Below are 17607 nucleotides of genomic sequence, written 5' to 3'. Positions count from 1 at the left end.
TTTCAGAATCTTGGTCCATGTAAGATTTTTTAATAGTTAAATAAATGGCCAGATTTACTGCACAAAGTAGCATTTATATATGGCTGGTGAAAGTATCATTGAATGCAATTGGCACACATTTTAATCAGTACAGTATTTATTCTTTACAACTGCAACACAATGCTTCAAATGACAATAACGGAAAGGATCCATAATAAGCAAACCTGAAGTCATACTCATCCAGACTGCAATGTGGAACGCTTGAGAGGCACTCTGGTCACAAAAATAAAACAATTTCATAAAAATTATATGGTACATAACTCACTACCTGGGTGATTGAGGAGGATGATTCCAAAATGCAGTTAGTGTAGTGCTGAACAAGGCTGATTGCTGATGTCACTGGACCAAAGATAGCTCTGAGCTGTCGCTATATGCTGTAGGTCAGTGGGAGAAAGTAGATATTTTGAAGATTTAAAAATGTATTGGAAAAAACATTTTTATGCGCAAAACAATTTATAACCCTATACAAATCACTTATACCCAACTTCTATAAACTAGGCATAAGTACGAAATGTCTGGGCCATATCGTTAGCGGATTCGTACTTTTCGGTTATAGGACATATCTGGCTTCACTCTGCTGCCGTAGCGCACTCAACTGACCAGGGCTTCCTGGGTAGCTAAGGCATAACCCCCCACCTCCTCTCAGCACCCATCATTAGTGTGAGGTGCACATCTCTGACAGTCACTAGCTCTCCTGTATGCTGTGTGGTCCTTAAGTGATCACTAGCTTCACATGCAACTACATCAGAGGAGAGCACACACTTCAGCTGCAGGTCACCCTTTGTGGATGCAGTTGGCAAGCCCTCTCCTAGCAGCACTGTACAATTCACAGTTTTCAAAAATGGGTGGGTTCCTGTCAAACTGCACTTGGGAAGCATCATTCGTAATCTTAAAGATGTTTTGGACCATGCTTCATAGCCTTATCAAATCATATATTTTGACTGATCACCACTGTAGATTTTACTGTTGAATTTGGTCTTCATAAAATTATAATCACTGGAGAATGTGTGTATAAAAACCTAAAGATACTTTTGTTTGTACAAACAAGAGATATAAAAGACAAGTCAATATTGAAAATGTGGGAAATGACTTGGATCAATTATGACTCATTATGTTTCTAAGCTATGTACAGTAACAGTGTACAGTAACAACATAAAACTGTTTCCCCTCTAATACTGGCATAAGATCGTAGTTAACATTCACACACAACAAAAAGAAGGCCATTTTGGAATAAGGGGCTTAGATTTGTGGCACATATATCTATAGGCAGCACTCAAACTTATTTTTGGTCAAAAAATACAGAACCAATAGGAAAAGAACAGTCATTGTTAATTGAGGTTAAAACTGATTCTTGGAAAGTACAGAAAAACAGGATGACTTGTGATCATCTTTTTTGTTGGAAAACCTGGAGTAATTCAAACACTTTTACAGCAACACAAGCACACAATGTACCATTACACAGTCTAACCTTAAGTAGCTCCACCTTTTCCACACGATATGGAACTGTCAGCTCTGTCAAGCTTCTGCTAGACCACCCGTGCACCAGCACCACTGCAGCTGAAGTATATTCATTACTTTGGTGCACTTGCCCGTAAAGCCAGTAACCATTTGACACCCTACATTCAGCACAATACAACAAGAGAACTGGTACCAATTGTAGGAGAGAAGTATTCCTCACTGCTGTCAAGTGTTAGCCTGTAGGCTAATGCTGGGTCATTGTGTGGACCTAAAGTCGTGGTAATCCAAGGAACATCAGCCAACTTAAAACCACCAGAAACAATGGAAGAGCCTTTCTTGACTAATTGTTTTAAACATCCATCTCCCTAGGATTCTGGTCCTCATGTACAGTACATTAATCCATCTACTGTGCCATTCCTCTTTACATCAGATTCAAATGAAAACAAAAATTTTATTTTGATGCACAGGACATTTCAACAGCTTTAAACTGATCAATGAATCCAAATGGGCTATTTATGGAATTAATGCAAACAAGTCAATAATACTTAAATGACATTTGATAGCACTAAATGCTAAAGTTTTTTTTTGTTTTTGTTTATGTGCGTTTGCGTGTGTGTGTCCCACCCTAATCTAAAATATCCTTCATCGCAAACAAGAACTGTCTGGATAAAGCAAAAATATATCATAAACCTGAAATGATACCAATAACTCCAGAAAGTGAATTACCCCTTTACAACAATCGCTACAAAAGCACAGGCCTGTGTCACTGTGCAATCCGCAGTCAGGTTTTCACAGAATCTACAAGTTTAAATTAATTAACATTTGTCAAGTTCACCAAAAACTTGAGTTATCTGTAACAGCTCGCCCTTATGGTTGTGCTTTAAATATTAAGATCAGGCAACCCCACATTATAAAACAAAATGTTATCTTACATAAATAATATATAAGGTTGTTATGCTTCAGATGGTCAGATTAAATATAATGTGTGGAAATAAATGGCCTAACACTCAAAACAGAGTAATACCCATTTCTACAAACTGAGAATTGCGGGTGTATACAAACTTAAATAAGCTTTGAGAACTTTTTTAAAGTATGATGCAGCTAACAAATTTCAAGGGCAATTAACTGTTCTTTATCATCAACATACTGTAACCTTAATTACATGACATTTTCAAAAAAAGTTATTGCTGAAAAAGTAAATTAATTCAAGGTCAACAGATTGTATGTTCAAAACTTACAGGCGTATATTGTATGAATATAACATACCAATGTTAACATTTTTTGTTTCGAAGTACAGTTATTTTTCCCCAAACAGTACAGTCTGCATGAGAAGATACTAGGACAACATATCTGTACAGAAAAACTGCTGTTAAACCTACAAAATCTTGTTCAGATCCATCAGCCAACAATGCTTCTTGACAGTTTTGTAGTCAGTAGTTCACACACTCAGACCTGCAAAATGTTGCTGGACTGCTGTACACAAAGTACCAAAAAAAAAAAAAAAAAAGTATACACTGGGCATGTTTTTCTTAAATTATTTGTACTCGAACCATTTAAGCAGCTGTTTTTTCCGATGCAGGTTCAGGAATGAAAAGGTCATGCTTAACCTTCTTCAGCTCAGCCATGTTGAAGCCCAGTAGTACCGCAGTTCTGTTTTTGTGGATAGCTCTCAGACACTTGTTGCGCTTGTTGGCGAAGTTGCACGCCACGTCAATCTTGTTAAGCCAGAGGCGGTTGGCTAGTATTTCACACTCCTTCTTGGTCAGGTAGGGCTTCCTGTGGAAGTACTTGGCGATGAACTCCCTCCGTTCATCGAAGGAGCGCATCTCCATCCCCGTGGGGTCCAACGCGAGGGCCACCGGCGGGTCCTGCTGCGCCTCGGTCGGGACGGCGGGATGGGCGGCGCTCTTCGGCGCCTCCACCTTCCTTCGCTTTCCCACTGGGGCAGACCTGGCCTCCCTTTCCCTCTTGTTGGCCTCCACCGCCTCCCGCAGGGCCGCCTCCAGCCTCATTTTGCTCCGCAGCTCAGCGTCATCCTTGGGGGTCTTGGGGGCGGGGGCGGGGGCGGGGGCGGGGGCGGGCGCTGGGGCGGGAGCCTGTCGGGCAGGGCGAGGAAGGGGCGGTCTCTGCTCGGCGGCTCTGTTCACAGCGGGTGCCGACTGGCCGTTGGCGTCTGAGTTTATCGGCCTCTCAGCGTCTTTGGTGGTCTTGGGTGCGCACCGGCAGCGCTGCATGTGGATGGAGATGGCTTTGGGCGTGGTCTTTCCCGTGTACACTCCACTGCAGTACACACACTTGAACGCCGGGGTCTTTAAGACGGCGTGGATGGTGGGTATGATGAAATGCTTAGCCTTCAGGTGCATATTGTAACTCTCCACACCGTGGAGTTTCTCGGGACAGAAGGGGCAGATAGTGATGCCAGTCTTAGTTATGGATGGCCTGGACACTGGCTCGGTGGAGCCTGGAAACATCTTCAAGAAGATCAGATCCAGAGAGCTAGTGACCAGAGCGAAGTTAACCTCCTTGTCTCCAATTAGGTCTTTAGAGACTGTTGTGTTTATATCGAAGTACGGGAATAAGAGATTGCCATAATCGTCGGAGTACAGCCGATACTCCCGTCTCATGAAGTCACAGTTGGCCTTCTGCAAAGGACTGTGCTCAAGGCTTGTGTGCTCCATGAGCTGTTTGATTGAGTAGAAAATTCCAGAACAATACAAGCAGTTCAAGCCATGCAGCAGGTGCTCAAAAAGTCCCTTTTCTGACAGCAGAACCTTGCACATCAGGCATTTAACAGTTTTATCTGGCATCTTCTTTAGGAATGGCGCCCTGGCTGCCAGCCCCTTCAGCCTGGCGGGTTTGGCGGGCACTTTGTGAGCCACCTCCGTGTGTACCTGGTACACATCGGAAGGAAAGAGCTCATTACACACAGGGCAGGTTATCCACTTTTTGGCTTGTTTGGAAGCCGCGGGAGGGTCCGAGTCAGAGCTGCCAGTTGGCTTGCTAGGCTGCGTTAAAGCAGCGCTATTGACCTGGGCTGCAGGTACAGGTCCTTTACTGACCACTGGGGCACTGTTGGCTTGGACTGGCATTGGGACTGGAAGGGGTGCCAGGGTATAAGTTGGCAGGCCGTTGACCTTGTTTCCTGTGGGAATCAGGTGACTAAGAAGAGATTGTGAGGTCAGCATGGTGCCACGGGGGGCAGGTTGGCTCAGAGGGAGCCTCGGGTTTAGGAGGAGGGGCTGAGGAGTTGGTCCCCGCAGACCCAAACTGCCCTGGACCTGAACACCAGGCGGCAAGAAGACCTGTCGTGGCTGCTGGGGTTGCTGCTGCTGCTGCAGCTGTTGCTGCAAATGGGGCTGGTGCTGGTGCTGCGGAAGCGCATGGGGCTGGTGCGAAGACTGCGAGTGGGGCTGCGAATGGGGCTGGTGCTGCGACTGCGCGGGTAGTCCTGCAGCGATCGGCAGCAGTTTTGGAGCGCTGTGAGAGACGTTAGCCAGGGCCGTGCCCGTCGGGGCCTGAATCATTGGTGTGGCTAAGCCCCCCGAAGTGGGCAAAGTGGCTGGGATCCCCCTGGGGGGCTGCGTGTTGTGCAGGGCTGCCGCTGCTGAGCCAGGCCTCAGCAGGCCCTTGGCCTCTGCGCTGGCTAGCTGCACCAGAGCGGAGGCCTGTGCTGGCAGGAAGGTCTGGCTCGACCCCGAGGTACACACCACAGAGGCTGGGTTGTGTGGGGTTCCGTGCAGCACTGTCCCAAACATGGGGCCTCCCGGCGCTGGACCTGCGTCAGGCCGCAGCAGAGGCAACGTTTTCCCTGGCTGCTGGTCGCCATTCCTGGAAATCAACTGACTGTTATAAATGTGCAGCTGCATGGTCTTGGGCGCCAGATTGGGAAGGTACTTCTTGGCGACCTTGCTGTGTTCATATATCAAGGCGTTGATGTGTATGTCCACCTCCTTGTGCTTGTCGGAGGACAGTATGTGGTAGAGCAAATGCTCGGAGCTCTCTGCCGCAAGGAAGCACATCTTGCAGTAGAACTTGAACGAGTTTTGCCCCTTGGCCCGTTGGTCAATGTCCGCCCGCTGCCCAAAGTAATGGTTCAGCAGGGATACGTAGTGGCTCACCAAGACATGTTTCTTCATGCAGTACAGCAGCGTGTCATGGTAGGAGCATTTCCGACAGGAGTACCTCTCCGTGGTGCTGGCGGCAGTGGGTAACGGTCCAACCGGAGACTGGGACGTGAGGGGCGGAGCAGTGAACGCCGGGGTCTTAGAAAGCCCAGCATGGAAAATTCTGAAGTGTCTAGAAATGACCCTTGGGTGAGCGATGAACGGGCAGCAGGAACAAACAGACAGCAATCCCAGATCCTGCTCCTCCTCATGACACCTCAGGACATGGCCTTTGTAGGCGTGCCAGGACCGTGCTGAAAACTTGCACAGGCTGCAGCACAAAGACTGTGTGCGGTATCTCCACTGAAAAGAGAAAGACAGGCAGTAATGAGTGATTGTCAGATGTGACATTGATCACAATTTGACCACAGCTAAAATGTGTATTGGACTGATTAAAGCAGAATTTATATTTGTACATTGCTGTATCCCTATTTTAATTCTGCCTAATCATTTTAGATGTATGCATCCATGGAGTACATGTAGTTCAACCACACACAGTCCAAGCCTGAGAAACACACACTGCACATTCCAGTTTTCGGGGGGGGGGGGGGGTAAGGGCAAGGCACCCATGTATCCAAGCGGCCTCCACTTCTATCCATTATGCTTTGACTTCTTAAAAGAATAAATGCCGTTTTATCTGTGAAACAGGTCTCCATCCTCCCAGCAGCTGGTGCCATTTTGGTCATGGGGCCCAGACAACGTTCTCAACAAGAGGACATCTCATACTCCTACAAGGTGTTTCATGTAGGAAACCCTCACTACTGTGAACATCTAGACCAGAGGTGGGCAATGAGAGCCATATTGGTTTCAGAGTTTTCTGCAAACCTCTGGCCCTAATCATTTAATTAGCCCCAACATTTACGCCTTCTGACATTTTAGCTACATTTTTTTTCCGATAAGAACCCAAATGACAGCCTAAGGTGGTGGTTGTGTCCCTATATGAAAAGTTTTACTGTGATCTAATCTATGAATGAACCAGTATTGGTGTATTCAACCAATCAGATGATTTTGTCACAGTAATTGGTTAAAACAAGATTGCACACACACCAGCACACTGGAATTGTCCACCTTGATCTCGACTTCAGCTAATATAAACATTTTGTGTAAGAATATTGAATTTTGAGAAAAACAATATGTGATCCCTTTTAATTCCTCTATGGGTTTTGAGAATCCTCTATGAGAAATAACTTGTTAGAAAAAGTTATGCGACTACCAATTGTGCTGTTTTTATTCCAAGAAACTTAGGTCTCCTGATTAGGACAAATTCAAAGCTGTGTGCATAACTAAGGATGGGCTTAAGCTTTAACATTCACTATTACCCAAAAAGTAGGCATAAGAGTGTATTCATAATCATGCCTGCTAGACACTCAGTCATAAGACCCTAATACGCCAATAACTTAAATATTGTTTTAACTTTCAAACAAAAATACATAATGTAAATCCCTATCATGGAACAATGGGTTAAGAATAAGCCAATACTACAAATATGTTTGGAATAGAAGATATGGGATTAATTTCCATACTATTCTACTTGCTAAAGATATACAATTCATGTAAACATTGTTTGGAGTTCTTACACTTTCACAATACGAAACATAATATTTTTTCCAGGTTGCTCACGTCAGATTTGAGAGCCCATATTCTGCTTTTCAAAATGCCTTGTAGACTCAACATATTTTGTGGATAAAATCTTCTCCCCAATTTAGTCGTTATACCAATTCCCCATGTGAATCACGGTCCTGATCGATGCGCTATCCTTCTGTTGGTCTGGGGAGGGTGTAGACTACCACATGCCTCCTCCGATACATGTGGAGTCGCCAGCTACTTCTTTTCACCTGACAGCGAGGAGTTTCACTGGGAGAGCGTAACGCATGCGGAGGTTCACGCTAGATCCCGACCAACCAGTAGGAGTCGCTAATGCAACGATCAGGACTCATACCCTCACCGGCTTCCCACCCGTGAACACTGCCAATTGTGTTCATAGGAGTATCTGACCAAGCCGAAAGTACCGCTTGAACCCGGGTCTCTGCGGTGGTAGGCGAGTGCTTATAACTCTACTACCCAGATGGCCACAGATGTCTGCTTTTTAAAAGAAAGACCAACAAAATATTTCAGAGTGAACATGCTGACATATTCTCCCAATGGAGCTGGGTAAGACATCACTAGAAGTGATGCGTCCGAACTGCAGTTCAGATTCTGTATGCATGTAAACAGTAACAGTGAATCAAGTGATATATTCTGCATTAGAGGTGGGTTATTTCAGCCATGATATGCCTTTTCATGCAAATCCTTTTCAGAAAAGCTGCCCTGGTATGATTCCTCAGGTTCAGCCAACATGCATGTAAACATACACCAAAACAGTGTTTGCCTGCTTTGAAAACCCTTGATTAACTCATAATATTTTAACTAAAGGTGGTGTTGATATAAAACTGTAGTAATACCCCATTATGTTTCTGTCGTTTATGGTCGCTCGCCATGATGCATGTCACAGCATGGACTCATATCATACCAATCCTGAATAATTCTGTGGTAACCATGGTTTTAGAGGATCAAAAAGTAATAAATGCACTACGATTTATAATTAAGTATTATAATTAATATTAGCACAAATATACATTTATCTTTAAATTTTCTGCCTCAAAGTTTCCTGATTATGAAGGACAATGTTAGAAATTCAAGCCGAGGAAAAAAAAAAAAAAAAAACAAACAAATTAGCAAAACCTTTGGTTTATTAACTATTTTATCATAACTACTCATGTTTATTAACCATATTGACACAAATACTGCATTATATATTGTGCATAGCCAGAATTCTCTTTGGAGAGGTATTCCCTTTGTCAAAGATGTAATCAAGTAGGAGTGCAAGATATGGACATACTGTGACATTTTTACTAGATATTGCGATAGGCCAAACACTTGGGTGAAGGCTTGTTTGCCATTTCCAAATGAAAAGCAGCATCTGGAGGAGAAGAGAGCATGCTCATCTACTAGGCTTAGCATCGATGCCTCTTTCAAGCATCACTAATTGTGAACATTTCCTATTTCCTGAAGATTATTGAGACGCATAGATACAAGTTTCAAATGAAAATACTGGCTGTAGACTAGCAAATAAACTCTAGCAATAAGAAATGGTTTACATATGACGTGCCTTACGAACATGAATGCCTGCCATGCCCTTGTCTGCTGAACAGGTCACGATAATCTAATAGTGTTTGTTACAGTTTGTTACAAATTGGTTATAACAGGGTTAAAAACTTGGAAGAAATATTAAGAAGATAATAATTTCTCACTTTTGGTGAATATAACCACAATTTGAATCCAGTTTCCTGGACCTTTAGACTGTCACTGTCAAGATTCGAAACGCGAAAATTCCTCCAACAGGGGAAAACTAGAAATACCACCTTGCGGTTGTATGCCTCCGCCAATGAGTAGCCAGTTTGGATATAAAATGTCATCACTTCATCATTTTATCCTATTAGACATTTGTGTGAAACACTGTCATAATTAGCATATGAATTCTTGAGTTATGGCCAAAAAGGTGTTTTGACCTTTGACCACCAAAATCTAATCAGTTGAGTCCTTGAGTCCAAGTGGATGTTTGTGCCATTTGAAGAAATTCCCTCAAGGCAAAAACATGTTTTGTATTCCCTCAAGGCAAAAATGTGTTTTGTGAGGTCACAGTGACCTTGACCTTTGACCACCAAAATTTAAAAAGTTCATCTTTGAGTTCAAGTGGACGTTTGTGCCAAATTTGAAGAAATTCCCTCAAGGCGTTCCTGAGATATCGCGTTCACGAGAATCGGGACAGATGGACGGACAGACGGAAGGATGGACGGACAACCCAAAAACATAATGCCTCCGGCCACGGCTGTGCCGTTGTGGAAGCATAAAAACTGAATTGTTAAGAAAGATAGAGACATTAGAAAACATGTACTTAATTAACCAGAAATGCAAAGGCTTGACTTTCAGGAACTTTCAACCATAGGGTTGAACACTCTCGTGTAATCTACTGGAAAACCAGTTTGGACTGAAACGGAATTTGGGGAGAAGGGAGATTTTAAGTGAGATATTCAAGGCTTCCAAGTTTAATCATTTCACACCACCCAAAATATAGTTGTTGTAGGTATATGTCCGCATAATTTTATCAGGTGTTTTATTCCATGTAAATTTGAATACCATCTGTTCATACATTTTGAAAAATTATTCACTAGGCGTTAGTAATGCCATATTGTTTGAATAGCCACATTCGCTTCAGATGGTAAGATGAAAAAACACAGGGCCAAGTTACATTAAATAATTTAGGAAACACTGGGTAGAGTTGTTTGGACTAGAGCTCATTCAATTTGTGAGCTCAGATAGCCAATATTGTTTGTTGCAACTTGGCCTCATTTTGATATCAATACTTTCAATAGCAGAGCTAGATTGGGCAAGTTTTAATTAATGACTTACAGACAGTGCTTTTTATGTGTGAGTAACTTGGCATTTTTGTAAATTGATAACTTTTTTTTGTAACTGATAAAGCATATAAATTTATGAACCATAAGATAGTTAAATCGAGAGGCATGCATATACATACACACAAACACTCATACATTCACAGGCATGGATTCAGTCATTTTTTTCCTTTACCACCGATTACATAAAAATGAAACAGTCATATTTTTAATATATATTTTTAATTTTCATTACGATGAGTGTTTTTAATGGGTTATTGTATACATGATAGACCTATAAATTGTTTGCATGTTGGTAGGTGTTCCATAGGCCTAGCTACTATTTAAAACATGCCATTTGCAAGGAAGCTACAGCACTGTAGTTAAAAAGTAGTAACACTAGAAGCGCCATTTCAAGAAAATCGATAAACTTGCAGTCATGAAATCCATATGGCTCCCCCCTTTGTGACTTTTCCTAAACATACGTACTGAACATTGTGATGTAATTTGAATATCAATATTGGATAAGGAAATAAAGCTATAACACTCACTTAAATGGCCAAGAACGGTAAAATAGACCGTCATGTACCATGTCGGTATGCTCGATCATTTTTATCGCTGTAACATTGTTGAAAAAGGACTCCAACAGTACCCGGCTGCAGCCCCACAGAACAAGTCCCTGGCTGGGCGAAGCCTGCAATAGTTGCTCGAGCTTTTAGGGCCTGACTTGTAGTCATGTAGCTGTCTGAGTCATGAATAGGGTTGGGTACCAAAACCCAGTAGCACTATGGCACTGCTTGCCATGCAACTGGTACCTACCAGACCGAATTGCAACACAGACATTGGTCTTCACTAACGTTACAGTCACTCTGTCGACTAAGTCAGTGACAGCAGGTACCGTAATTAGCAAGCTAGCTAATGTTAAACTAGTCAAAATGCCAAAACCGAAACTTTCTGAAAAGTGGCTGCATTGTACACAAAAGAATTCAAACAATGGCACTTGCCTTTGCAATAAAAAGGACATTCTTTATTGTACTCATTTGCTGTGCATTTGAAATAAGGTACACTACCAGTTCAGGCCAGGCACTGCTTGTCCATCTTGCCTGTGTAACCGAGTATCCTGCAGTTGGCCACTTTGATCAGACTACTTTGACCAGATGTTATTGGCAGGCGATGTAGCTAAATGTCCAATAGGGGAAATTATTCATTGTAGAAATGGAGCGTTTACGATAATGAAATAGGCAAGAAAAATGAGACAACTCTAAATAACCAGAGTTTGGGGTTTTATTGTGATGTTCTATCTGAACTCTGCCTGTTGACATGAGGTCGGAAGGTGCAGCAGTTTTTAAAGGTAGAGAGTCTGTGGTCATTGTGGTTATTTCTGCAGGAAACCCTGAAAAGTGCCAAACTCTTGGTGCTGTATAGATATGCCCTACCAAGCCGTAACTTGCCGAATGGCATACCTGCCACCCCAATTGAACAGAGTGGCCTCTAAAAACACATTTAAAGCTGTCCCAAACAATAAGAGCCTCCTTTCTTCTTTCTACAAACTTCTGGTCCTCCAGCAATTTTTGATTGAATTTCCAGTATTGTCGACCTTGGATATTCAGTCATTCCTAAATGAAGATATAAGCTGATGATTGGATTTTGTCTTCAATTAAAACATTTTTTGTTTTTGATATCTACGAAAATGAAATAAGGAAATAATATATCTAATGCCATATTCTGTCTTCTCCATGTATACCTCTCTGATTTTGCTTTTTTAATCTCCAAATATCAATCAGGTCCATTGTGTCCATTATTTATGTAATTTCTGTAGAAGCATGGGGGTGATGATTGAGTTATAGATTTGTGATCTACTGCAGTATTTTGTACCATATTAATATCTCCAACCATTATTTGACAATTACTTGTAAAATAATAAATTGTGAAGCCTTTATATTTTTGGAAATGAACTCAGTGTGGATCATCATTATTTGGACCATATAAGTTAACCAAATAGATTTGCTTGTGTTTAAATAATTATGATTAAAATCATTCACCTTCCTTGAGGAAACCACCATTTAAGGAGTTTATAAGCCAGTATGGGTTATTCCCTGCTGATACTACCATTTTAAAGTAACCCATTTTAAGTATTTTATATGAAAGATTTTAATAAATTATAGCCAATATTAGCTTTAGCTAACAGTTTTTCCAGCCAACTCTGGGGCAGTGAGACTTCCCTGATGCTTGACATGACCAGGATCAGTTACCCAGTTAGATACCCAACCAGCTAGTCAGTCATGTTTTCCATTTCTGTTAATAATACTAGTCCTGCTTTAACACAATTGACATACAAGTATGTCTGCGCTTTGACATTTTTCCACAGCATCTCCAATAAATGCAAACAAATTAATTACTGTAGATAGTCGACTAAATTCCCATGATCCTTCATCATCCCATCATTCCTTTAAGAAGACAGTGGTTATTTAATCAGGTTATTCACTGGTTCATTTTGTTCAGGCTGTTTTCCAAAAGGTCTTTATCATCGCAATGGATTCATTTGTCTCATCGTGGGTTTAGCACAGAAATAACTGCCGATGAAAGAGCGCAAAGCATGCTGGGGGGAAAAAAAGACCTGGAAAGTTGCAGATACTTGATAAAGGTGTTACACAGTTATATCCCTGTCCTTGGTGAAATTAGGTTTTTTTTTAATGTATTCATGCATACCTTTTTTCTCCTTTTCCCATGGCCTTCAGTGAGATCTGTCCAGTCTGTATTATGAAACGTTTTTTCACCAGCATCAAAGCTTTCTAGATCCTGAGAGAAGGGGGAAAAGCTTAAGTAAACTAGTGTTTCTCACTTCAAGAACTGCATGAATCTTAAAACTTCTCAAATGACCCTGCACATTAATCACAGACAAATGTATCCAAGACAAAATTAGTGAAGAACAATGCCACCTCCCTCTTGCCGAATGCAAATTGCAAAGCTATCTACATGGAAGTAAGGACTAAATCTACTTTCCCAAGGCTATAAAACATCTGCAAAATCATTACATTAAGTTGTCAAAAAAAAACAAAAAAAAAAACTCAAGGCTTAATAAATACCATCAGTCCCCACACAGAAGCAACAAAGTTGTCACTGACTGTTATATAACCATCCCGCCCCCTCCATGTGCTGTTCCTTTAATAAAACTGCTCCCTTGAAAAAGCTCTGCACCATCTCACATGCCTGAGCAAGTGCTCCACAACCTCCTGCTCTGTGATTGGTTAGTTCTTACATCACTGTTAGTATTGCACATCAAATATAGCTGGGCTACATGGCCCCTCCCCTTGCACGCTGAGCCCTCATTTTTGTTCAATGAAGGCTACATTTGGAAAGTATCAAGAGAACACACTAGTATAGTACTAGGTAAAGGCAAATGGGTAAAAGGCTAATATGAATCAACCAGCGCTTCACTTAAGTAAGAATGTTACCTTAATTTTTCACCGTGCATCATCTATGGCTCAATAAGTCAATTATAACGAAAATCTCAGTACTAACTCGGCAGAATTTGGGAAAAAATAAACACTTACCCCAAGCAAATCTTTACAATTCTCAAGTCCAATTTCTGACAAAATACTTTTTACTTTCTTCCTTGATCGTCTGATTCTGTCCAAATTTCCAACGGGAAGCTGATACATCGTGTCTTCCCTGGAAGAAGCGTTAACATTTATTGAGTTCATCCATATGTTTTTTCTCTTCCCCATTTCATTTTCAGCTTAAAACTTCATTCCTTAAATAGCCTACTTTTAATGCAGAATTCAACTCAGCTTAGACCCTTGGTGCTCATGACCAAGGTCTGCAAAATGGCCTAGCAACTTTTCTACTTTATCTTCAGTCCATAGGGGAACTTTTAACAATGAACCTTTACCAGCAGTATCTATTCTCCACATTTAGATGGACTTCTTGAAAATCTCACTGTTGTTCCAGACCCTCTCAATTCAAAGTGAAAGACTGAAGACCTACAACGTTCTTCTTTGAGTCCATGAGCTAACATTTAACTTGACGATGCAACAATGTTTAATGCAGTATGACAGCAAAATTAAACTATTCAGATCACACTTCTGATGACAGGGAATAATGCCTCAACTTATAAAATATTTAAGTATAACATTTGCTTAACAAGTTCAATGTCCCCAGGAAAAAAATGACAATTTACCAGCTATGAATCAACCAAAATAATACTGTCATGGCATTATATCCTGAAAGAGGTTTGGCATACGTCCTTACATCTCACATTTCATGTTGAAATTGGTTCAGTGCATACAGCACACACCAACTCATGATAACAATAACAAATAAGTATCATTTCTCATTTTAATGCACGTATAACTGAAAAACTTGTTTACCTTGTATTGAATGAACCTACAGCAGCTATTTACAATATACTCATTAATAAAATCATTAATTTTGTTTGATTTGATTAGTGGTCTTATCAAGTTGGAGTTAAGCTGAACTTGTTGAATAACTGAATCTATACTCCCAAACTAAACATAACAGATATGACTGACTTGGCGGTCTAAACGGAAACCTAATTTGCAGTTTATGCAACACAACTAGAGCTTACGACTCCAAGAGGACTTTCTATTCAATTTGCTTACATTGGTAGAGAGAAAAAAATCACACCTTCAAGCACCCCATTACCAATTGCTAGGCAATATATCCAGATGGCATCATCTGATTGGATAAATAGCAACCAATCACATACTGTCTAATGCTCTGCCAGATGGGAAGAAGGCAGCAGGGCCTAGTCCTACATCTCACAACCTTCCATTTGGTAACAGTTTCTTCCCCATCACTACTCAGATGACAGATGCTGCAAGCTAGTAAAGTCTTCACTTGAAACACAACGGATCTCAGAATATTTACAAATAGAAAGAATGTCACATTTTAGCCATACCAAAACTGGTCATACAGTATGACTGACTGAACTTCACAAATCTTGAGGGAAACGTATATAGAACCTTTAAAACCCACTGATTTTAATTTTTTTTTTTTTTTAATATGACATCAAATTGGAATGCAAAGTATATGCATTTGTCAACCAATGTTCCTATCAACAGATTTAGAAAACTTCATACTCTATGCAGTTCCCGAACCAATGAATCAGGACCTAATGAATCATGCACACGCATGTCAAATTTCCTTGAGTGTCAAAAATATCATCAGGATTGGTATGGGATGTTTACCTTATCCAAATTCACAGCATACCGTTCAAATTCTCCAGAAGAAAAACAGATTAGCTACTTCATCAAAACCCTTTGTTCGTTATTATTATTCTATTATTACAGTTTGCTGGGATACCCATTGAGATGCATATACAAGAACGTGTTAATTACCAAATTCAATTCAGTTTTGAATAGGACAAGGCACATGTATGAATAAAATGGTCACATTATGGGTAACAATGAAAATGCCATGACAAGGACATGACAGGAATTAATACCATAGGAAGCCCCCAAAAGTTCTGACAATGTGCTAAAAACAACATGATTCTAAGTTTTAAAGTACATAAGTGACATGGCTTGTGGTTTGGATTCAAATACTTTACAATTAATTTGCCAATCATACCTGTGAAACTAATTTATTCCAACAGATTATTGGAGGTAAGAATAATTAAATGGCAAGTAAATATATCTGAAGGGAGACAGATGACGTGACTGTCGCACTTTTCTCATTCTAGCACAATGTTTCATTAGATTTGATACTGACTTACTACTATTTATATGGTAGAGAAGCCAATTGGCTATTTTCAATACCTGTCCAAAACAAAAATAAAAAGTCATATAACTCTAAAATACCAACAATACATAAATGTCAACACAAAAATAACTATAACTCACTCAAGATAAAGACTTAATAAGTTTTTGTGATTTTCATTACAATCTACACAGCACTCGTCATGACTACTCCCCATTCAGCCAAGTTGGTAAAACAGTATGTTCAAAATTTGAATGTACAGGACGGAGTTTATTACAAACATTTGTTACTATTGTGGCAGCATGAGTCTTCCATTATAGTTATATAATTTCCACTTAGATTTACGTCACTTCAAAACTCAGAGCACACTGAACAATTATCAAATGTAGTTCATACATATTTCAGACAACTATACATTGTTAGTTACATCGTGAAATAATTTAAATGACAAATAAAATGTATCACCTAATTAATGCGGAGTAGAAAATAAAATTCCATTTGTTAATCTCTGCTAATATATAATTAATATAAGTAGCTGTAAGATAATATGCAATTTTGCAGCTAGCTACATCTATCAAATGCCTTTGTTCGGCTATGTTTTTTTTTTTTGTTTTTTTTTCGTATTACGCCCTGCAGTAATGGGCGTGACGTTACAAAATAAGTGTGCTGTGCAGCTTCAACACCTGACGCTGTATCATTTTCCAAATAAATGCTCAATTAGATGTCTAAACAACTAGTCAACTTATCCAACTTACTTGACCTTTAATACAAAATGAACAGGAATGGAGAAAAAACTGAAAATACAGCAAACAAGTGCAAGGCAAGTAGAACGTTAACGAGCTAGCTAACAAACACCCAAAACAAGAGTGGGTTCAAAACTTGGTTAACAATGCCCGAATATAGCAAGTAGCATCTCCATAACTTGACATCGGCTCTGCTTTCCACTACCTGACATTACCTGGCATGCGAATATGGTCATAATTCATGGACTGAGCTTATAAGAAGCACGTTTTAATCATTCTATCTTGCAAGGTACTACCGCGTTAATTCAGGTAGCAATTGAATTTTCAATCACCAAGAACAATGCAGCTAGCAAGCGCTAGACTATTCGTTATTATCACTCCCACTACAAAGCCGCGGCATTCTAATGTTAGCTAACTAAGCTAGTCCCGTGAGTGGTTAGTAGCCAACGAACTAGCTAATACAACAATGCAAAATGTGCAATGCAGAACACGAATTTGCCAGCTAACGTTACCCCGTCTGCTTGCCAACATTGTCACTTGCAGACAACTGCCTAGATAAGTCGCAAGCTAGCTATTACAAATATTAAGCACCTAATATTTATAACCTGACTTTGGTAACTAGTTGACAAGGCAACGAGTTATCCAGCTAGATGGCATGCTAGCTGTCGACTGTTTGTGGTAGCCTAACAGGGGTAGCTAGCTGACTATGCAGGTTAGATGTGGTTCGCCATCATAATCTGTTGTGCCTCGTGCTTAACAAGATAGCTAGCTAGCGACGATACCTTTTTGCGTCTAGCTTGAGGAGGGAGCTCTCGCTTTCTGTGTCAGTCTACTTTCACCAATCCGTGAGCGCCGCTCCACTGGTGTCACCGCAATACGGGTGCAAACAGCTGCACTTAAACTAAAAGATGAGCCCTCGTGCTCGTCCGAACTGCAAGTCGTCGCCAATAATAATAGTACTTGAACAATGGGAACATTTATCTTAAGTAGCACCGATTTTTATTGTGCTGCATCACCCTCTTCCAGAAAGGAAAAATGGCGCTTGCGATA

At 40.7% G+C, this 17607-nt stretch overlaps 1 protein-coding gene across 2 annotated transcripts; it reads right to left on the bottom strand.

Moving 5' to 3' along the window:
- Positions 1-118: 118 nt before the first annotated feature.
- adnp2b (ADNP homeobox 2b) lies at positions 119-17607 on the bottom strand. 2 transcript variants are annotated; one of them, XM_035430342.1, is made up of 4 exons: positions 17340-17607; positions 13648-13765; positions 12803-12892; positions 119-5963 (listed from the first exon to the last, which is right to left on the bottom strand). In XM_035430342.1, the coding sequence occupies exons 2-4, from the start codon at positions 13753-13755 to the stop codon at positions 3051-3053; spliced, it is 3111 nt and encodes a 1036-aa protein (XP_035286233.1). In that variant the 5' UTR covers positions 13756-13765; positions 17340-17607; the 3' UTR covers positions 119-3050. The 2 variants fall into 2 exon arrangements, with proteins under 2 accessions (XP_035286233.1, XP_035286234.1); XM_035430343.1 differs by lacking the exon at positions 17340-17607 and having other exon boundaries at positions 119-5965; positions 12804-12892; positions 13648-13678.

This window comes from Anguilla anguilla, chromosome 8, assembly GCF_013347855.1.
Source record: "Anguilla anguilla isolate fAngAng1 chromosome 8, fAngAng1.pri, whole genome shotgun sequence".
NCBI classification, from domain to species: domain Eukaryota; kingdom Metazoa; phylum Chordata; class Actinopteri; order Anguilliformes; family Anguillidae; genus Anguilla; species Anguilla anguilla.
This window is presented reverse-complemented; position numbering and strand designations above follow the sequence as displayed.

What these genes read in the sequence shown, in the direction of transcription:
- adnp2b (XM_035430342.1), bottom strand. Translation starts at nt 13,755, where the DNA reads ATGTATCAGCTTCCCGTTGGAAATTTGGACAGAATCAGACGATCAAGG. An exon ending in ATTGTAAAGATTTGCTTGGG is followed by an intron (nt 12,893 to 13,647) that starts GTAAGTGTTTAT and finishes CCCTTCTCTCAG; the next exon opens with GATCTAGAAAGCTTTGATGC. An exon ending in ATGGGAAAAGGAGAAAAAAG is followed by an intron (nt 5,964 to 12,802) that starts GTATGCATGAAT and finishes TTCTCTTTTCAG; the next exon opens with TGGAGATACCGCACACAGTC.